The sequence below is a fragment of the Chlorocebus sabaeus genome, chromosome 10, assembly GCF_047675955.1.
Source record: "Chlorocebus sabaeus isolate Y175 chromosome 10, mChlSab1.0.hap1, whole genome shotgun sequence".
Taxonomy (NCBI): Eukaryota; Metazoa; Chordata; class Mammalia; order Primates; family Cercopithecidae; genus Chlorocebus; species Chlorocebus sabaeus.
Genome location: NC_132913.1, coordinates 115,530,120 through 115,553,640, shown reverse-complemented (window position 1 = coordinate 115,553,640; position 23,521 = coordinate 115,530,120). Strand labels below are relative to the sequence as shown.

At 40.6% G+C, this 23,521-nt stretch overlaps 1 protein-coding gene across 2 annotated transcripts in view; it reads left to right on the top strand.

The window, feature by feature from the left end:
• The window catches only part of SPHKAP (SPHK1 interactor, AKAP domain containing), a 194,954-nt gene extending 182,624 nt beyond the window's left edge, over positions 1-12,330 (top strand). The window contains exons 9-12 of one of the 2 annotated variants that reach the window (XM_007966526.3): positions 194-280; positions 2,776-2,828; positions 2,918-3,102; positions 10,422-12,330. In XM_007966526.3, coding sequence (XP_007964717.3) covers positions 194-280; positions 2,776-2,828; positions 2,918-3,102; positions 10,422-10,565 — 469 coding nt within the window. In that variant the 3' untranslated portion in view covers positions 10,566-12,330. The remainder of the gene's footprint in view (positions 1-193; positions 281-2,775; positions 2,829-2,917; positions 3,103-10,421) is intronic. The other variant, XM_007966528.3, reaches the window with a different exon arrangement.
• The last annotated feature ends 11,191 nt before the right edge of the window (positions 12,331-23,521 follow it).

Below are 23,521 nucleotides of genomic sequence, written 5' to 3'. Positions count from 1 at the left end.
CCTGTTAGGCTTATGTCTCATTATGATTTCTCTTAATTTGGTCAGAAATAAATATTAAGTGAGGTGTCCTAGGCACAAAGCGATATTCTTCTGGGGACCAAAGGAAGGAGCTTGTACAACAATGGAACATCACTGTCAGCAGCATGTTAGGGGCTGGAGACGGGCATTAATATGTAAACTTTTGCTTTGTCAGCAATGGCAACAGTAGTGCCACTAGCAGTCTTGGCATTATGGACCTGGACATTTATCAGGAAAGCATGCCATCTTCTCCCATGATTAAGTAAGTAGCCACTGAGATGCAGTGATTGTGAGACCACTACTCCAATTCCATCTGGCAATTCATTTTGATCATTCAGGGTGTGCCCAACCACTGACCTCATCGTGTCTGTACTGCTCTGGTTCCATGTCACTGGAGCAAGAATTCAAGTCTAGAATAGGCCCTGCCCTGCCACCACCTGCTTTCTGGGTTTCAAATCTGCCCCCTGTGGAATAATTATGTCAGATAAAACTTATCAATATAATCTGAAGTGTATGTCATTTTACCTACCTAGAAACAGAAGCAAAAATCCATTTAAATTATACCATGCCAACTAAAGAAGACTACTCAATAGTCTTCACTGTGAAACATCATCACTTCAGTCAAATCAAATGTGAATGGCATTTCCTTTACATGTAGAAACCTGGGATTATCACTACTAAATGTGTCTAATATTAAATGGTTGTCATGATGGATATGTGTCATTCTCACCCAGTGACTATGCTCTCCACAATATGGGGACTTCCTTAAGACCAAAGGAAAAAAGGACTTAGAGAAGGACGAGTACTTCTAGGAAGTACATGCATCCTAAAATATGCCGCAGAAAGAGAGGGCAACATGAGGTCAGGAGTACTTCTAGAATATGTGGTTATTCTGGAAAATTAAAATGATTGAAATCTATTTTTGACCATTGTGATTTAGCTTATGATTTGGAGATTTCTGAAATTTCAGAACAACAATAAGTGTAGACTAAAGTTGCTCCCTGACCTATTTTCTCCATCACTATCTATAACTACAGCACTTTTATTTCACCATTTAACCAGGTGTGTTCCTCAGTGATTGAGGGTGACCGTGCATCCTTTGTTGCTCCACACAGCCATTATTCAGTGGAGATGAACGTACACATTATCTTGGTTTTTTGTTTTGTTTTGTTTTAAGAAGAAACCAAAAACCAAAACAAACAAACAAAAACTACCTTGGGGTAAATTTATTTTTCTCTTTCAGGAAACATTTATTTAGCCACTTTTCCCAACTTTCTCTGCAGTATGAGCCTATGAGCCTATGACCCCAGGGAAAATCTGTATTCTAAGAAAGCCAAGAAATCACCTCCATGGTCAGCATCCAAAACAGCAGAAACTGTGCCTCCCATTTGTCATATCCCCAATGTCACTTGCATAGAGATCTAGAAGAAAATCTAGATCCTTGAAAAATTAACATTTCTGCAAATAAATACGTATGAATGAAAGAATTACTATACTCTTTCTCTTAACATCAGGAACTCAATGGAATTTTTCAGCCATATCTTAGCAGTAACAGAATGAGAGAATTGTCTATCATCAAACAACACATTTTTAAGGGCTCCTGTACTCCAATTTCTAGACACGACAAAAATATAGGACAAACCACAGGCTTCCCAGGATAGCCACTTCCTTTCAGCTGCTGGCCATATGTTCTTACTTTAGAAACATTTACCAAGTCCTCCCACTACGTGCAAGGCTCTGTAATAAGTACACACCATATGAAAACACCTCCGATATTGAACTCTACCATATCTAATGAAATACTTCAGTTATGAGTCCCTCATTCTAAACCACCCAGCCTACTACACTTCCCCAATAAAAGGAAAGAAAAAGAAAAATTTTAATTGAGATATTTTTCTGTCAAATAGTTCTGCAGTTTGTTGGTTGTCTTTTTTCTTTTTCTTTTTTTTTTTTTGAGATGGAGTCTTGCTCTGTTGCCCAGGCTGGAGTGCAGTGGTGCGATCTCGGCTCACTGCAAACTCCGCCTCCTGGGTTCGCGCCATTCTCCTGCCTCAGTCTCCCGAGTAGCTGGGACTACAGGTGCCTGCCACCACGCCCGGCTGATTTTTTGTATTTTCGGTAGAGACGGGGTTTCGCCATGTTAGCCAGGATGGTCTTGATCTCCTGACCTTGTGATCCACCCGCCTCGGCCTCCCAAAGTGCTGGGATTACAGGCGTGAGCCACCACGCCCAGCCAGTTGTCTTTTTTCTTATTTCAGATCAAAGAATCATATACCTGTAAAATTATTTTTTAAATAAAATAAAAGCTATGTTGCTATTGTAGTATAGAAAAAAAAACATAGTGATAAGATGGGAACATATGATTCATTAACATGAAAGTCAAATGCGGAAGAATAAATCTCCAAATCAGAAGAGTTACCCACAAAATCTCTTTGATTTTTTAAACCTATGAAGGTTTATGGTAAGGAGGTTGAAGAGAAGAGAAGGATGCATCTTTCAGTCTCCCACACCAGCTATCCTAACTAAAGTAACTTGAGTTATCTGGCCTGTTGTTGTTGGAGGACATTTATTGCAGACCCAGTGATCCTACATAATAGCCACATTGGTATTTTCCCAGCATTACTCCACTCTACAAAAACAATAAATCCAGAATGAACTTCAGAAACCTTTAGATCAGTAAGACCCATCGCCTCATCTTTCATTTACAGCTTATTCTTCTAAACATGACCAATCATATACTGTTGTTTTCTCCCAAAGTGAATTACTGGAAGAAAAGGAGACTCTTAAAGAACAGTCAGAAAGCATAGAGGGTAAGCCACCTTCCCGTACTTTTGACACACAATTGCCTGGGCTTTCCCTTTGGAAAGAGGGATAAGGCTGTGGTTGTGTCTGTGCCCAGCGCCTGCATCTGGACTGCCCATGGGAACAGCCAGCCCCCAGAGGAGCCTGCTGGTGATCAACTTTGACCTGGAGCCAGAGTGTCCAGATGCCGAGCTCCGAGCCACCCTGCAGTGGATAGCTGCCTCCGAACTTGGAATTCCCACCATCTACTTTAAGAAGTCTCAGGAAAACAGAATTGAAAAGGTATCATGTTCCAGGTTTGGGTATCAATGAAGCTTTGTGTTTTTATCACCACTGGAAACTCAGTAAATGCGCAGTTAACCTATTTCCATTTGAATTATTTGATGCTGACTGTTCTGGACCTTAAAATTGTAGCTAGAACATTGAAATCTTCCACCGGTGTAAATATAATATAATTAGCATTTCTTTGATCCTTACTTTGTCTTGGCTAGTAGGTGGTTGTAAGAAAAGCAAATTGGGGGGTTGGGAACTTTTTTAGAGTCTCTTAGTTTTTGGTGTTTTCTTGCTCTGGGACAAATTTCTTCATAGCACTCCTTTAAATAAAAGAAAGAAAGAAGAACCTGATATATAACAGAAACCAAAGTGAAGCCACACTAACATCTAAAACAGGCCAAGAAAAGGCATTTTTAATTCCCTTCCAAACAGATTTGCATTAGGAAGACTTTTTATTTATTATTCTCCACCTCCCAGAAATATAAAGCTAGGCAAGGGATCCTTGGCCAACAACAAAATTATTTGTAACTATCACTCTAATTCTATATCTGTAACTGTGGTAGAATCTTAGCTATTAAGAGTAAGGCATGAATCTGTCTGCCAATGTCTTCAAGCTCAATTTTCCATAGTTTAAAAGTAGACTCGTTTTAAAAGATTTCAAATTAAACATATTAGTTTTCTATTGCTGTGTAACAAACTGCCACAAATTTACCAGCTTAAAACAGCACTCAGCTCCATAGGTCTGAAATTAGGGTGAGTTCCATTGTAATCTTTGCTATAGGTTTTACAAGGCGGAAATTAAGGCATTAGCCTGACTAGGCACTTATCCAGAAGTTCCAGGGAAGAGAAAGAGTCCAAGCTCGTTCAGGTTGTTGTGCTAACTCAGTTTCAGGTGGTTGTAGGACTGAGGTCCTATTTCCCTGCTGGCTGTCAGCAGAGGGCCGCTCTCAGCTCCCAGAGCCACCCACATTCCCCGTCACATGGCTCCTTTATGTCCTTTTGGTATCAATCTCTCTGATACCTCAGCCACCAGCCAGAAAAAGCTCTGTCTTTAAAGAGTTTGTGTGATTAGGCCAGGTGTGGTGGCTCATGCCTATAATCCCAGCCGTTTGGGAGGCCGAGGTGGGCAGATCACCTGAGGTCAGGAGTTCAAGACCAGCCTGCAACATGGTGAAACCACATCTCTACTTAAAAAAAAAATAAAAATAGCCGGGCGTGATGGCAGGCACCTGTGATCCTACCTACTCAGGGGGCTGAGACAGGAGAATTGCTTGAACCCAGGAGGTGGAGGTTGCAGTGAGCCGAGATTTCACCACTGCACTCCATCCTGGCATCCTGGTGGCAGAGTGAGACTTGAGACTTTGTCTCAAAAAAAAAAAAAAAAAAAAAAAAGAATATGTGTGATTAGATTATAATCACCTGATGGATTTCTGATTAACTCAAAGGTAACTGATAAATCCTTTTTGCCATGTAAGGTAGCGTAAAAAGGGTATGATATCTCATCCTATTCATAGTCCTAGGGATTAGGGTGAAAAACCTTGAGTACTGTTTTAGGATCCTGCCTATCGAGCCACCGGGTAGGATTTTCATGTCTTGTTGTCACAAGGTGCCTCCATGTGCCTCATCCTACTTGCTTCTCAACAAGCCTGTGAAAAAACAGAACAGATATTATTGTCCCTTTTTGACTAAGGAGCAAATCGGGTACATGAACGATTTCCCAGGCCAAGTCCCTGCACCCTGCTTTCTCCATAAAATACTTCTCAGTAGTTCTTTACTTTGAAAGGACCTTTCTCAAGTTAAATGACCTTGGGCTTACAATCTGGATTTTTTTTTTTTAACTGTGTAATTGCATTTTAATTATCTGTGCCAAAATCTAGCAGGCTGAAATGGAATGTTCTTTACCTTCTTGCCCCTGCTTACGGTAGTTAGAGCAGTTTCTCTATTTCTGCATCACGAGTCCATGGGATCGACTACAGGAAAAATTGAAAAGGAGACCTGATTCGTTGTTCATACCCTCTCTCACTTCAACCTTTTTCCAACTGGTAATTAATACGTCCTTTCATGCCTATGCCTGCCTGCTGTTATACTCAAAATTATTCTAGGCACCTTGCTATACTTGTCATACTTTCATTTACAAGGTATTGAGCGGTTCACTACTTGATAAATTCTCCTCCAACCTTACCACTCAGCTGCAAAGGGTGCAATAAAAAAACACAATCACATGTGAGCCTACGCCCATGCCATACACTGTCCCAAAGACCCTCTGCTACATAGAGGAGAGAAAAGCATTCTCAGGAATACATTCCCAGGCTCATGGGAAAATGAAAGATGAGCTGGTTCCAGCTCTATCGCCTGCCGCTTACTGAATAAGAGTATGACATGGTAGATTTTCAGGTGGTACCTTAATGGAATAGATGTTTATACAATGTATCTTCTTGAAGAAACAATGTTATATGAATATATGTCTCAGAAATCCCCAGTCGGTGCAAGGGTAAGAGGTGTCTCACAAACACCTGGGTTACATAAATCATGCCCTGACTTGGTATTTGTTTATCCCAACCTGATTTTCAATTCTCAAAGATAATACTTGTTTTTGGATATAACTCTTTTTCTGAGAAAATAGATATTCCGCTAATATTATTAAGAAGGATATTAAATGATATTTCACTCATTCAATTAGCACCAACTCAAGAACTTTAATTCTAAATAATGTAATTTTAGGAATAAAATCTTCTAATTTTTTTTGAGTCATCTAAGATTCTCTCCAAAGTCCATTGTATCATTCTTACGCCTTTGCATCCTCATAACTTAGCTCCCACTTATGAGTGAGAACATACAATGTTAGGTTTTCCACTCCTGAGTTACTTCACTTAGAATAATAGTCTCCAACTTGATGGTATTGACTTTTGACTTAACTTTGCAAATACGAAGACAAAAAAACTACAGTTAAGGTTATTAGTTTCAAAGAAACTCATCGCGAAGGAAGGGGAAAATTAGGAAGAATTCAATACTGAGGCGCTTCATCTGTAATCATAATAAAGTGCCTTGAACTGATTTCTTTAGTCAGATTTAGTGCATGTTAGAGTCACGCAGGGAGGTTTTACAAACTCCAGCGCTCCAATCAATTAGATTAGAATCTTCTCCGGCAATGCTGCCCAGGCATCAGGGTTTTGTAAAGGTGCCTGGGGTTCCAGGGTGCAGCCAAGGCTAAGGCTGGTAGCTCTACGGGCCTTAATTGCAGGAGCAATGTAAGAACCAACTCTCTTATGCTTAATGCAATCTAATTCTGCCTTGGAGCAAAAGGATGTAGTTGCTTTCAGAAACCTAAGTTGAATGTTTCCAAAAAATTACACAACTTGCAACAACTCCCATAGATTTCATGATACAATTTTGTAAACAATTAATCTAATTTATTAAATGCACCTGAGAATATAAAAACTATCTCCTATGTGATTCTTTTCTTCAAACGAGTCTGCAGATGATAGAATGTAAATTCTTCTAGTTTCCTAAGACAAAACATTCGAAATGCCAACTATGATTTAAGGGAAGGGAACCTCATTATTACTGATTGTGAAATGGCAGAAAATGAAATATTTTCATTTTTATTTTTCAATACCATTGAAAGAAAACTCAGATCCTGACATGCTAAAGCTGATTGTGAAAATACCCAGGCAATAGCATGAACAGGCACAATGAGAGCTCTAGGAATTGCTGCTAAATGGGACGTGGTTTTAAAATTTCAGCCCAGTAAAGAACTAGAATGTCCTTTTCTGACTTCTTCACAATCATTTTTCATTCTTACCTTTTTTTAATGGAAGAAAAGAAGACATGAGATCTTCTTGCTCATCAGCCTCAAAGATGTTTCCAGGTCTCAATATCCTAGATTAAGTCATCACAGCCTCAGAGCATGCTCTATGTAGTGGGGCCAGACCATTGTTAACTGCCACTTTTTTGGGATATCAGCCTGGACTTAGAAATCATGACAGATTCCAGCTTGTGACCACACCACAAACTCTACGCAGAGTGGCCTGGCTGGTGGGTTATTTTGACAAGTTTGGAGAGACTCTCCTTCACAGGCCCCAAATAGATGGAAAGAAGCTGGTGTTAGGGCTTCTGGAAAGGTATGAGGCAGGGAGAATTCTGGGAAAATATTGGCATCTGCTCCAAAGCTTTGATTCTTCCCCCACCCAGACAGTGACTCAGAGATAAAAGCTGGGGATAAGGTAGTGGTCCCGTGAGCCACGGTTTACAGAAAGGAGCCAAGGCAAATGTCATGTTTCCATCGATGGAATCTTTTCAGACTTGCTAAGTAAAAGGAGGCACCAAGACTACTGGGGATGCTTTAGGGAAATCTCGAGAAACAAATCAACAACCTGTGAGCGTCTCCCAGTGAGACCTCAGAAACTCAATGTCCCCACCTTCTGCACTAGGAGCTCTACTTTCTAGATCTCCAGTAAGAGCTGGAGAGTGAGGAAAAGCCTGCTTAGTGGAATCATACAAAAGCTGTCATTTTAGCCTTTCTCCCCTTTATTCCCTTCAAGATCGCTATTCCAAAGCCACATGTCATCATCCCTTTGTTCAATCAAAATCATGGCTTGGATCTTACATACACTCTTAGATAACAAGTAACAGCTCACAAAATTATTTTTATGTATCTCCATAAATCACTAATAGCTGCTTGAAATGTTCCCCTTCCCAAAAGTATTTTCATCATTAGCAAAGCTTTAACCTAAAGGGTTTGTACTCTGTTCCTAAAATGTCAAGAATCAGATGGACAAGAAGCTCAGAAGGGTGGTGAGAGGTCCCAGGCAATGAATACTTTCTTTTAAATTTTTTTTTTCTTTCTTTCTTTCCTTTTTTTTTTTTTTTTTTTTTTTTTTGAGATAGAGTCTCACTCTGTCACCCAGGCTGAAGTGCAGTGGTGAGATCTCGGCTCACTGCAACTTCTGCCTCCCGGGTTCAAGCGATTCTCCTGCCTCAGCCTCCTGAGCAGCTGTGATTGCAGGTGCACACCACCACACCCAGTTAATTTTTGTATTTTTAGCAGAGATGGGGTTTTCACCACATTGGTCAGGTTGGTCTCGAACTCCTGAACTCGTGATCAACCCACCTCAGCCTCCCAAAGTGCTGGGATTACAGGCATGAGCCACCGCACCCGGCCTCTCTGAAATTCTAACACTGAGACTGATGGGAGTGAATGAGCTGGCTCACCATGGCTGCTACCATGAGCATGAAGCAGCCCCACATCTCACCCCCACAACGTATATGCCCACTCAGTCACCACGTGACAAGAAACATGCCCCATGACCAGCTTTTATTTTGCCGCATGGCCGCCACTCTCCCACTCCAGGCTCTGTTCAGCCTTTTCCTAGATCTATAACCTCCAATCATTTTCAAGGAGCGCTCTTGCAGTAGAAAATTACTGAGCAACAGCCTCAAGAGATGCATGTTTAAATTATATATGTGAAAATACATTACCCAAAACTCAAGACTGAATACTTAGTGAAAGTTCATCCTCAATGATGCTAAATGTTTATCCATATTCCAAACAGCCTTCTTGAGATCTTTGAATGTATTTGACTCACGCTTGGTCTTGCATCCCTTCTGTCATTCAGCAAATAGGCATGGAGCACCTACTATGTGCAGGCATGAGATATGAAAAGATGGCTAAGATGTTGTCCTTCTGCTGGGAGATCACTGTCTGTGGTCACCATCTGCCTTCCATCTGTCTCCCTTTTCACAACATCCTAAAACTCTTTAAGACAATGTTTATGTTTCCAGGTATTAAAAATTAAGGATGTCATTTTCCAGCCTAGGAAATTGCTTTATTTTGATTCAGCCAATACAAGCCAAATGAGTACAATAAAGCACTGATTACTGTCACTGTGCAAATGGTTGGTACCATCACAGCTGGGAGAAGAAACATCATTTAACAGCGGATCTTTATGAGACAACTTCTCAGTAATTGAAATGAATTAACATACTCAAACTGGAAAGAAATTAGCATTCCAGTTCCTGGCTGATCTCTGAAGTCTGAGCAAACAAATACCAAAAAAAAAAAAAAAAAAAAAAAAGAAAGAAATTTAATTTTAAAAAATCCTAGAAAAAAAAACAAAGAAATAGTAACTGAACCACAATCCTCATCTTTTTAGCAAACAAGGCTCTCTTCCTCATAAAACTGCCAAATTTCCAGCCTATTTTTTTCTCCCAGTGCTCCAAGTAAATATCAAGAACATAGAATTTACTTATCCATATTCCAAACAGTCTTCTTGAGATCTTTGAATATATTTGACTCACACTTGGTCTTGCATCCCTTCTGTTGTTCAGCAAATATGCATGAAGCACCTACTATGTGCAGGCACATAGTTCTTCTGCCACCAAAATGCAGAAAGTTACGGTGGTAGAAAGAGCGTTGGACAGAAGCATTAGAAGACCACGATCCTACTGATAACTTTTCATCTTTCAAGCCCACATCTTTTTCATTGCAAATGCTCACATCATAGAGTTGTGACAGAATTGAATGAGATTCCACGTATTAAAATATTTCCTGTAGTTCCTGGCTTTCATGACATCCTTCCTCAAGAAAGTACCTAAGAAATTAGAGAGTCCTTCACACTGGACTTCATCAGTTCCATGAAGAGAACCACTTATAATTATTTCTCCATTTTTCCTCCCTTCAAGCCCTCAATTTCACTTGCAGTCCAGACTTTCTCTCTAGGTTGTGGCCGATAGAACTGGTACCAATCACCAGGTGACAAATCTAAGGTGTTTCCTCCATCTTTCCTGATCCTGTGGCTGTGGAAAGCCAGACTTTCCTGATCCTTCATCTTAGCCTGGAGGGTGAGGGAGTTGCTTCTCAGGATGGAATGAGAAACCAACAGGTGGCCCTGCTTCAAAGTTTACCACTTGATTTATTTGGCCTAAATGTACACACCCAGTGAGATCTTATTTGTGACAGAAATAGAAGGGACTGGGAGCTGTAATACACAGTCCTATTACAGAAAGTCTAACCCAGAAAAAAGCAGACCCGAGAAAACACTAAATATCTAAAAGACTGGCTCTTAAAAAAAAGAATTAGTCTCATTCCACCTAATCCTCTGCAATCAGTGAATGGCAAACTGCTGTGAAAAAAAAAAAATCAGTTGATGAAGCTTGGTAATAATCTGGAATCTTTAAAAAGAAAATAGATTATCCTGGAAAACAGTCCTCTGACACTAGAGACATTTAAATAGGGACTGGAGAGCCATTGGCTTTGCGAGGGTGGTTGAATGAGGTGGCTTTCTGGACCCTCTATGCTCTGCGAGCCCTAACTCTCTGTTTTGTTTTAGTTTCTAGATGTCGTGCGGCTGGTTCATCAGAAGTCCTGGAAAGTGGGCGATATCTTCCATGCAGTCGTCCAGTACTGCAAAATGTATGAGGAGCAGAAGGATGGGAGACTGAGTCTCTTTGACTGGCTCCTGGAACTGGGATAAGGCAGTCTGCCCTATAGAGCATTCCTTCCCTTTATTCAGCTTAGATTACAGTGGTTTGTTCTAAATGCTCTAAACGTTCTCAAAACATCACATCACATTAGCAGAGCTATAAAAAAAAAAATCTGCTACTCAAATCCACTGCATACAGAATAAATAGGAGGAAAAGCAAAATATAGGTCTGTCCAAATTCATACAACTTGTGGGTGAGTTCCAAAGAGCTTGGATTAGAAGGGCTGGACAAAGAGAAATTTCAATGGGGCCCAAATTATAAGGCTTATAATGAGACCCAGTCTCCAGGAAAACAATGCTCACATATGTTTAATCATATAAAATGATTTGTAATATCTCTAATTAACAAACTCAGTGGTCAAAATAATTTTTAAAAGTATTCTGTAACCTATATTTTACTTTTTGTGATTATGTTAAGGGGCTGCCAGCCCAGGGAAATACTTAAGATATGAGTGAGGAATCCCCAGGCTTTTATACAAAAGATTTCCACTTTCAAACCAATGTCAGTGGACATTGATAAAAGGATAGCAGCATCCCCTACTGAGATGACTTCATTTATTACCTACAGCCCACTGATAAATATCCCACTTCTCCCAAATAGTGTCTGGGCTCCCAGCTAAGCAGAAAACTAGTTTCAATTGGCATTCAACTGAAGAAGAGGAAAATAAAAGATTGTCTTGTTTCCATCCCTGTATTACTTGGGTAACATGATCACATATTCTTATCCTAACAGAAAGCTCTCATATTTAAAAAAAAAAAAAAAAAAAAAAAAAAAGTCTTTTCAGATAAAATCTGCTTGTGTCTTGAATAATATGACATACAAACTTCTACTTTATTTTATTATAAATTATAAAGAGATTATTGTCTTAAATAATATATTGAGTTAGCTTCGAGCTTCCTAACTTATGAAGAGATTGTTGTCTAAAGTCACATATTGACATTGAGCTCATGGTTTGTTTCATCACGTGTGTGCTGGTAGCTGTACAGCAGACACGCCACTCCAATGACATTTTTAATGACAGAAGCAGGGTAATGGTCTCATATTTGACATCATCAGTTAGGATCATAGACTTACCCTGACTTGTGGATATTAGCCTTGAATTGGGGGAAAAGAAGATTTTGTCACATTTTAGTTATTTTAATAACAGAGATTTACTCTTTTGAAAAATAAAGGTATCTAATGTCCCTTAATAAGTCTTCTTTCCTTCCAAATAATGACCTACACGGACTTTTATTTTCTTGATCAAAGAGGTGTTTATTAAGGATTTCTGGATATACTATACTTTTACTCTATTTTTCAAGATCACAAAGTAATTTTAAATGTCAACAGGTTCTCATACATGAATGCTGGCCTCACCTGCTCTATCAGCCACATTTTGAAATGCAAAGAAAGCTCCCTTGTAAGCCATCCTTCCTTCCCCACTCCCATCCTAGGATAGTTGCCCAGTGCTCATTAGGCATTTATTATTGAAATAGTCCAAATTTAGGTTATTATGCTTAATTTGACACATTAACCAAATGCCCAGTTTTAAAATATATCCATCAATTCATGCTGAAATGTGCTTCTTTGTGCTATCAAATGGAATAGAATACACTTATTTTTTAAACAATCCCAGAATATTGTGTGTAGACTTTCATTGTGCTCGAATAAACGTTTACTTATCTTACAAAGCACAAATACTGGATTGTAACCATGTGATGAAGTTATCTATGTTGTACCTCACGTTGCAAATTAATCAATAAATCTCTGTTGTCAGATTGTCGATTATTTTTTCTGCAAGAGCTTTAAGCACCTCATAGGAAAAACAGTCACGGTACAATTGGACAAAGGCCTATATATCCCTTAGAAAAGCTTTGTTGTCCTGCTTTCATTTATTGGAAAACATAAAGGTTCTTGGCTTCATTTGTTAAAATCAGTAATATTCATGGAAATCAGTTTCTCAAACTTGGCACTATTGACATTTGGGACCACATCATTCTTTGTTGCAAAGGGTTATCCTGAATATTGTGACGTGTTTAGCAACATTCCTGGCCTCTACCCACTAGATGCTAGTAACCACCCCCTCACAGTTATGATAACCAAAAATATTCCCAGCCTTGCCAAATGTCCCCTGGAAGCCAAAATCATCACTGGTTGAGGACCACTGTTGTCAAGAATGCATTGAAGGACCAGGGCCTGAGTCTCTATGAGGTCTTAAAGGAGGAGGTGCCTTCAGCCATCTAGGGAATCCCCATAAGAAGCCTGAAAACTGGGTATTTCCCTACCCAAGACCCATAGAGTGTGGCTTTTGCCTTAAATCTGGGGAATAGGAGAAAGAGGCACAAGACAGACAAGGAGTCTAGAAACCTGGGGATAAACCAACCTAGACTCAACTCAAAGTAAACTCATCAGGGTTAGAGGTAAGTGAATGATGCTCTTTGAATTCAGGAAATAAACTATTAGAATATATGCAAATAGAACATTGAGAATCATGGGCACTTTGTTTTATTCACTAATAAGGAGGCATGAACATGCTTTGAATTCTGCAGTCAGCCAGGGGATATTGTTAAATAAAAACAAACTCTGTACATTAGCAAAGAGAGGCTTCATTTAAACCGATTATGGCACGTGGGGTTGGGGGACTGTTTCAATGGAGGATGGAACTATTGCAATAACAAGAATGCTCCAACCACAAGATCTGCAAATGTGTTAAGGGTTAGGCAAAAAGGAGTTTTTTGTTTGTTTTGTTTTGTTAGAAAGAGAAGTAAATAAGGCTAGAATGAACCAGGTGTGGGGAATGGGATGGACAAGGTGAGCCAGTGAGGTGGCGTGATCACACAGTAGATTAGAGAATGTTTTATCCTGAGATCAGCCTGGTCTCAGGAAGGGGCCTTTTCGGGAAGGGCTGTATGCTGGATCATACTGAGAAGGGGCCAACATTCAGGAACCAAGGAAAGGAGAGAAGCTTAACTAAGTTTAGTTACAAGCGCCTGTTCGAGTTGGTCAGTGGGTACAGTTTGGCTAATTCTTTATGAGATAATAAACAAGAATTTGGAGGGTCTGTGTCTGGCCTTGTTAGAATTAAACCAGAGAGTGATCCACGAGTCTTAAGTCATCTGCAGAAGGATGATTCCTTGCACTAAGCTATTTCTGGAACATACTGGTTGGGGGAATTTCCCTAACCATGGCTGTTCACTAGCATCTCAGTTGTCCATATCAAAGACTCAGCAGATAGTCCTTAGGAAACCATTGTCCTTGACATCTTCTTGGGACCCATTGTCTTCCTTTCACAGTGTAAGTGCATGTCCCTTCATTTAATAAACATTTTCCTTGGAACTACTGAGCATTAGGTACTATGCTAGACAGTTGGAATGAAGAACTGAATTACACGGCATGGCACTTAGGGGTTCACAGACTATAGGGGAAATGTACACATCAAAGTCTAACAGAACAACATAATAATGGCTATAATGCAACTCTATACGGACTGGCAAGGCAGGGAACCCTGGGGAATATTCATTGCTACGTGGTGGAGAGAATATTTGAGCTGTTTTTGGGGTATGAGGGAGTCATTTAATAAGTAGGGAGAAGAGACCCTAAACTGCAGAAGAGGGGGCATTCGGAACAGAAGGATCATGAGCAGCAGTCTAGATATGTAGCCTGAGACACAGCTGGAAATTTGATGCAATCGTAACACAGCTATGAGCTGAGGGAGGCACCAGGTGTGAAGCTGGGAATAGAAATCGAAGCCACATTTTAAGAGGCTTTCCATCTATGTGAAGGAGTCCAAAATATATTCTTCTTTTTCTCCCCCCCATAAAGACAGGGTCTTGCTATGTTGCCCAAGCTGGTCTTAAACACCTGGCCTCAAGCAATCCTCCTGCCTTAGCCTCGCAAAGTGCTGAGACTACAAGCATAAGCCACTCTATTTGTCCCAAAATGTATTATTTGAGCATGAATCCTTTTAATCAAAGGAGATGGAAAATTAGAGGTACATGTAAGAAAAATTATATATAATTTTTGAATTATATATAATATGAATGAATGTGTGTGAATTATATGAATTAATGAATGTTTGAATTATATCTAATATGAATGGATGTATATAATTTTTGAATTATATACAATATGAATGAATACATGTGCGGGCCACTGAGTCTTAGCTTTCATTTGAGATAATGCCATGGAAGACAGCTTTGTTCATGGGCATATTCACGTCAGAGGGGTCCCCTCACAGTTCTATGACTTGTTCTTCTCATACAGCACTCTGCACCAGGGGTCTCCAAGACCGACCTCAGACTCAGCGATATGCTGGAAGGATCCACAGGATTCAGAAGCCATGTTTCCACAGTTATGATTTATCACAGCAAAACTGAATGCATTAAGCTCAGCAAGGGGAAAGGGCACACAGAGCAAAGTCCAGGAGAAATAAACGCAAGCTTCCGGGTGTCCCTTCCCAGTAGAGTTGCGCAGGATGCACTTAACTCTCCAATAATGATACATGACAACACAGGCAAAGTGTCACCAACCGGGGAAGCCTTAGTGTCCAGGTCTGGTGCTGGAGGTCAGCCGTGTAGGCATGCAGCACCCACAGGACTGACCTCAGCTACTCATGCTCCAGCCTCCACTACACACCAGAAATGGATATTTATGATACATCCTATTATTAGAGTAAATTATGTGGTCAAAGTGGTATAGCATGGCCCAAGGCCTCAGGCACACAAAACACTCTTACCAGGCAGAACATTCCCAAGGCTCAGCGCTTAGCTCTTAGGAACCAGCCAAAAGTCAGTCCTGGAAATAGACCTCTTTGGAGAATGTGCAGGGTTGGAACAACCCAGGCATCATGAGTTAACCCTTTCCTGCACAAGCACTTATCACCATCTGCCTTCTAGCATGGTACATTGTGTACAGGTGGCCTCCGTTGCTGATTGTGAATTCCTGGAGGATGAAATCACATTTTACTCATCTATGAATTCCGCCATAGTCCCTAGCGCAATAGCAGATGTTATGTAGACCTGGAAAACGAATAGGCCTTGGAGAACTGAGGCCTTGGTTTATGTCTCATAAAGTTCAGCCATTAATTCTAAAACTGCAGTTGTATTTTTATGCTCTTCTTAGCTTATTAGAGACTGCTACCTGGCATATAAATCTGCTCAGAATTTGTGAAATTACTTTTGGATTCAGGCAAGTGAAGCGTTCTACAAACATTTGCATGTTATTGGAATTGTATAAGAATGTTTGACCTAAAATATTTTAATACCACAAAACTGAGAATATTTTAGAGGTATTAGAATGAATTTCAGTGATATTCAGGACATTGCCAGCAGAACTTGGAGCCAATTGAGTGCAGGCAGGTTCAAATGAAATGAACAGAGGAAGGAAAACATCCTTTGAGCCTCTCTTGCTCCCAGCAAAACTTGTTTGTGCACAAACAAACAAAACGTTAATCCATCTTTATTGTTGCAAAGATCCTTTCACCAACTAAATTTATCCTGAATAATTCCTTCAAAAATGCCCTCTCAAAAGTCCTCTAATTTCCCATTCTTCCTTTCAGCGTTCACAGCTCCTTTCTGCAAAAATGGAAGGGAAGGCCTTCTGTTCCTTGGAGATGGCCTTCCAATAAACAACTATCAACATGTTTTTATTTCTTTTTGGAAGATTCCCACCACTTCGTTGAACTCCATCCCATTACTATACCCTTCATTCTGTCAGTTTCTGGTCCAGAACCTGGCAGGGACTCCTGATTTTACAATGATGCTCTGAGCACTCAAAACCCAGGTGCCAAGATTGTTTTATGGCAAATTGTGATGTCCTCGGGCTGAGTATCTGGCCCAAATATTTATATGCACACAACCTGTCTCTCTCTTGGCTTGTCATAAACAACAGCATGCGGAACAGATAAAGCAGAAACAAGAGTTTCTCTTCTTACAGAGGAAGGTAGAATTAAGGCTCTTTGTTGAGACAGCATAAAGGTGGATGAAACCAAGACAGCCTCTAGCTTTAAGTACCGTGGATCCTTCTCCAGGCCCATGTGTGACATTTGCGAAGGATACTCTTGCCGACTATTTCAAGCAACAGGACACAATTATTTTAAACCTAACAATATTTTTAGTAATCAGGGCAATAGACCACATGTTGTCCTTTTATGAAATGCATAGAAATGCCAAAAAAAAAAAAAAAAAAAAAAAAAACCACCTCACTGAATTAGATCAGTTATTACCCTCCGTATTTTTGACAGCAGAATCTTATTTTAAATTTTCATTGCAGGATTATAGTATTGGAGAGTTCTAGGCTCTCCAATCTATTTACCAAATGTTTTTGATACTTCATTTTTAATCTATGTTTTAATATAACAAGTGCGTGAATAATCTGATACATGAGACCATTTCTAACTGAACATTTTGTACATTGCTGTCTGCCAGAGAGATGATACCAAGGAAGGAGCAAAACAATTGTCTGGGGTGTGGCAAGCCACGTGAAGGTTAGAAGAGGCTTGCTCCTAAACATCCAGGAACAGTTTGTTTCTTTGTTTTCTAAATGCCTGGAGCAAGAGTCAGAGAAATCAAATTTTGAATAATTATTCCCAAAGAGGTCAGGAAAACTCTGAGAGTGTTGAGTGAGACAAAGAAAAAATGTAGCTACAATTCTTAACATTTTTATGGCATAGGCTTTTATTAGTCCTTTCTCGTGCTGCTATAAGGACGTACCTGAGACTGGGTAATTTATAAAGGAAAGTAGTTTGACTCACAGTTCCACAGGGGTGGGGAGGCCTCAAGAAACTTACAATCACGGTGGAAAGGGAAGCAAACCATCCTTCTTCATGTGGCGGCAGCAAGGAGAAGTGCAGAGCGAAGTTGGGGTGGGGACAAGCCCCTTATAAAACCATCAGATCTCGTGAGAACTCACTATCATGAGCACAGCACAGAGGTCACTGCCCCCATGATTCAGTTACCTCCCACCAGGTCCCTCCTACAACACATGGGGATTATGGGAGCTATAATTCAAGATGATTTGGGTGAGGACACAGCCAAACCATACCGAGGCTCTTTTGAAAACCTGAGAAAAGCTGCAAATACACAAAATTTAGAGGTTATTAGTAGAACTTCAGGGAGCTGTTCAAGCCTTCTACATAACTCAGTTCTAGTTTCTGAATAGTAGGGCTCATGTCTTCTTCATTTGCTTTCACCTTCCAGACCCTACCTCTGGTTCCTATCCTCAATTCTTGTTTGTTTGAAGAAACCCCACCCTCATTCATGAGGAAGGCAGATCAAAAAAGTCAGATTCTGACCAGAAGGAATGTTATTTTAAAGGTTTTTGGTTTTTTTTGTGTGTGGAACATGTTCTCATCAAGATCATTACAGAAATGCAAATTAAAACCACAATGAGACATCACCAGTCAGAATGGCTATTATTAAAAAGTCAGGGCTGGGCATCGTGGCTTATACCTGTAATCCCAGCACTTTGGGAGGCTGGGGCAGGCAGATCACTTAAGGTCAGGAATTCAAGACCAACCAGAGCAAAAAGGTGAAACCTCGTTTCTACTAAAAACACAAAAATTAGCTGGGTGTGGTGGAGCGTGCCTGCAATTCCAGCTACTTGGGAGGCTGAGGCAAGAGAATTGCTTGAACTCAGGAGACAAAGGTTGCAGTAAGCCGAGATCGCACCACTACACTCTAGACTGGGTGACAGAGTGAGACTCCATCTCAAAAAAAAAAAAAAAAAAAAAAAAAAAAAAGAGGTCAGAAAATAATAGATGCTGGCAAGGTTGTGGAGAAAAACTCATTCTGTTCATTAGCCACTTGTTCCACCAATACTTATTCAACACCAAGCACGCTAAGCACTGTTCTAGATGATGCAAAGAAATGCAATGGAGAACAGAGTATTTTTGACATTTGAGAATTTTCACTGTAGTAAAGTATATAAATGATGAGCCGTAACAAAAATATATTAATAATATATAAAACTTAGTTGGGCATATAGCATCAATAAAAAATGCTGGGAAAAAAACTTTAATTTAAAAGCAGAGTAAGGGTTAAAGGGTAGTGAAAAGTGTTCATTAGGACATGCCTCCCCTCAGTGGTTCCAAGGGCCTTTTAGTAAATTTGAAAGTTCTTGAAGAAGTCCAAGAGCATCACTTGAGATGGCCCCTGAGGACTGACTCGCTAGTCAATCTCAGCGTGTGATTGCTGGTACCAAGTAAAGAGGTGGTGAGAAAGCCAGCTACTGCCTGCACTTCATCAACTGAGAGCGTCTGTGCTTGCTTGTTATAACTGTGAGAACAATACTGGGAGCAGGGATGAAAGAGTAAACTATATATCAAAGGACAGTAGTGTACACGAAGACAACACATCTCTATTCTTTGGACAGTTTTTCCTCTCAGCCCCATGTCTCTTTGGTGATATATTTTTCCCACCTTCATTCTCTCCTGATGTTTTCCAGCTGTCTACAGCTCTTTCTGTCCCCGCATGCTGCAGTTGTTTGCCCTACGCTGCCACATGGGTGGGTGACACAGAAGTGCAGGTTGCCTGAGTCATGGGGTCTCATCCTTCAGAATGTCAAGGGCAACACCACCATCACTGGAACTTCCCTGACTGATGAATAAACAACATTTTAAAATTAACAAATTTGGCCAGGCACAGTGGCTCACATCTGTAGTCCCAGCACTTTGGGAGGCCAAGGCAGGTGGATCACCTGAGGTCAGGAGTTCAAGACAAACCTGGCCAACATGGTGAAACCCTGTCTCTACTAAAAATACAAAAATTAGCTGGGCATGATGGTGGGTGCCTATAATCCCAGCTACTGGGGAGGGTGAGGCAGGAGAATTGCTTGAACCCGGGAGGCAGAGGTTGCAGTGAGCCAAGTCCACGCCATTGCACTCCAGCCTGGGCAACAAGAGTAAAACTGTATCTCAATAAAATAGTAATAAATAAATAAATTTATTCACGGAAGAAAGTGAAGTTTCCCGACTCAGCATGGCGGTTTAGGCCAGCCCTTCAGTTAAGATAGTGACATCCGCTAATGAGTATCTCACAGAAGTCCAAGAAGGGTCAACTTCTAATAGTTCTGGAAAAGCAGGACAGCCTTGACAAGAAGCTCCCCAATGCTAATTAGTCGGTGTTTTATTAATGAACTTTATAGGTAAGCAAATCAAGATGCAGAGATTTGAGAGGACTCGAGCAAGGAAGCAGAGACAGCAACAAGTAGCATTTATGTGAGCACTTGCTCCATGTTCCAGACACGATTTGAAGTGCCGTACATGTATTGACTGATTTACTCTCCGCCATAGCTAACTGAAGTAGGTTATCACCTCGTTATTGAAAAACTTGGGGCACAAAGAGAATAAGTGTCTTGCTTAAGGTCACAGAGCCAGAACCAGGCAGAGCAGGATTGATCCCAGGCAGATCAGTCTCCGAGGCTGCACTCTTAACTTCTGCTGCAAGGTTGTTAATTGGCACAAGTTGGAGGCATGAGAAGCAAGGGAGGTCGGAGGACGGACAATGCAGAGAGAAAAAGAAGCAGTGTCACAACCCACACATCATTCTTTCTCGATTGTACTATGTATTTTCTCAGCCACCATGACTCTTCTAAAATAAGAAGAGAGAACAGTGAATAAAACTGTGTTACTTACTTGACATTGAGCACAATTAAGGCTGGGAAAGTGGAGCTGATGGCTATTTATACAGTTGGGTTGACTGTTTGAGGGCACCCCTAGGAAAGGAGCCTCTACTTCTAGACCATTCATATAAGCTGCCTCCAGGCAAACACTGCATTTAACTGCAACATGTAAAGATGCCCTCAATCTGGAAGAACACCAGGTTATGTTATCCAGAACTTTTTAAAATTTAAAATAAAAGTTTCTTCTTAAGACACCAAAAAAAAAAAAAAATTATTTAGCTTCCCTCATAATGCTTTTAGAAGTATTTTTAAAATGTTATATTATATTTAACCTTTAAAATGCTATATTATATTAAACACTCAATGAATAATGCTGTGCCATTCATCTGTTCAAAATGGAAAATTAAGCCGCAAACCAAAAAGCAGAATTGTTCAGTGGATTGCAGAGGAAGCGTGCACGAGCCAAATACTCAGCACGGGAAGAATGAACGAATCCTAAACACACTGGGAGATGAATTTCAAATTCTCTTTTTAGAACTTGACTCCAGGAGGCAGCGAGAAAAGAGAAAAAGTAACAGGAGGTTATTTTTCAAAGTAACAAATGCCAACGTGAATTCATTACACGTCTAGGAGTTAGAGGAATCTTCCCTTTAGATAGGCCAATGGGAAGAGGGTATGAACAACATCACCACAGTACACAGACCTGTTGGTCACTATTGGTCACTAATTACACACTGAAAATGACAACTGTCCTGTCCCAATCTGGGCATTGATAGTGGCTGTGAGTAATGGAGGGGATCTTTGGCATGAAGCAATCCAAAGAAAATTGGTTACACTGCCAAGGGCCACATGGGTCACTGCCAAAATGGAAGCAGATGATTATCACATACAGTGACACCATGTGGTAGAGGCTTTTGGTCCCCTAGTCAGCAGCTTGCCTTCTCTCTCTCCTTTTTACCTTTTTTTTTTTTTTTTTTTTTTGGTAGGCATCCACCTTCCTGAACATAACCTATGTGATACAAGAGAAGCTGACGCCATCCCAGCTCCCAGGGTGGATGCAGGCTGAACCAAGCCCAGCAGAGTCTTCCCTTACCAGAGCATTTAGCCCAGAAATAGACATGGGACCTAAATTGTCCCAATCTGAAGGGAAAGAATCATACAGAAGGCTCTAGCTCTTTCTCCCTCTCTCTCTCTTTGTCTCTCTCTGTTTCTTTCACTCTTTCTCTCTTTCTCTTTGTTTCTCTCTTTTTCTCTCTTTCCCCTCTTGCTCCAACTCCCTGGGAATATTGAACAAGGAATCATTTCCTTGGCAGTCAGCTTGCAAATGTAAATGGTTTATTAAACAACTCGAATTATGTGAGGCAGACAAAAATATGATGCATTTTTAAATTTTGCGAACTATGAGGCCAACCGTATTCTGTTAAATCTCTTTTCTGCCATTCTATTATGAATCTATGGTAGATCCCATATCTTCCAGTCACTTGCATTACTAAAATCTCCAGCCAGTGTAATCCAGTTTATAGACGTGGCTTTTGCACGCAGCTTATCAGTCTTGTCTGCCTTTCCTAAGCACCTGGCTGGCTTTGGCCTGAGGAGCTCAAAATAGGAAGAGGGGCAGTGTCTGTGATTTTGTTCTTCTGCCTTCTCTAGTTATATTTCCACTAGTAGTGGGCACTGGGGAGACAGAAGGGAAATAGAGCAAATTTTTCTTTCTTTATCTGGAAGTGTAACTGCAATTCTCTGATAGCCATGATTGCTTCCCTAGTTAATACAATTGCTGGCAATGTTCTCCTTGGGACAGAAAGCTAAATGTCTCCCATCTCATGAATATGTGTGTGAATTGTGTGGAGGGCCCTGTGGGATCACTTCTTTACCATTTCTCTGAGGTGGGAGACACAACCCCAACTTGAGCTTTACCCCTTCTCCCTGTAGCTGATGACCCTGCAACCCTATTTCCCATTCCCCCCAATACCCAATAGGCAGCCCTCATGGGCAGGATACCCACAAAACTTCCCAAGCACAGTGTGATGGTTAATTTTATGTGTCAGTTTGACTGGGTTAAGGGATATGCAGATAGAAAAAACATTACTTCTCATGAGCCTGCCACAGTGTTTCTGGAAAAGATATACATTGTAATCAGCAGACTGCATAATGAAGATCCACCTCACCAATGTGGGCAGGCATCACCCAATCCATTGAGGACCTGAATAGAACAAAAAGGTGAAGGAAGGGAAAGATATCCATCTTCTTGAAATCACCTATGCAAAATTATGACAGACAAATCTGACATAGCTGACTATATCTTGCTTCTGACCACCAAGCTGTCCTTGGTCATACCTGGTCATAGGCCCAGCTGACTTTGGGAGGAATTTATAGTATAACTTTGAAGCAGGAATAATAAAGTCCCTCCCTAAAAAAAAAATTTACCTCCCTTTTCCAGGGCGGAAATCACCTTTATTTTCATTTTTTATATATTTATTTTTGAGACAGAAACCTAATCTCTCACCCAGGCCAGAGTACACTGGCGTTATCACACCGAACTGCAGCCTTGATCTCCTGGGCTCAAGCAATTCTCCCACCTTAGCCTCCTAAGTAGCTGGGACTACAGATGTGTGCCACCATGCTGGCCTTTTTTTTCTTTGTGGAGAGACAGGGTCCTACTCTGTTGCCCAGGTTGGTCTTGAACTCCAAGGCTCAAGTGGTCCCTCTTGCCTTGGCCTCCCAAAGTGCTGGGAATGCAGGTGTGAGCCAACATGCCTGTTCTGAATTGCTTTTGTAAGACTGTGAAAGACCACAAGATTAGCTTTATGGAAGGGGCATGAATTCTGCTAAACTCTAGGCATAGTTTCTAGAGTCCCAGGAGTCATGTGGCTCCGGTCACATGGTTTGTAACTTCCCCAGTTGCTCCTGTAGATAACATCACTATTGTAGAATCTAAGATTGGCTTTTTGAGATGTTTTTTAGACTGATTCCATCACCACCAGGCCTGCCTTACAAAAGCTCGTGAAGGAAGCACTAAACATGGAAAGGAACAACCAGTACCAGCCACTGCAAAAACATGCCAAATTGTAAAGACTATTGATGCTAGGAAGAAACTGCACCAACTAATGGGCAAAATAACCAGCTAACATCTTAATGACAGGATCAGATTCACAAATAACAATATTAACCTTAAATGTAAATGGGCTAAAAGACAGAGATTAAAAGACAATTAAAAGACAGAGACTGGCAAATTGGATAAAGAGTCAAGACCCATGAGTGTGCTGTATTCAGGAGACCCATCTCACATGCAAAGACCCACATAGGCACAAAATAAAGGGATGGAGGAAGATCTACCAAGCAAACAGAA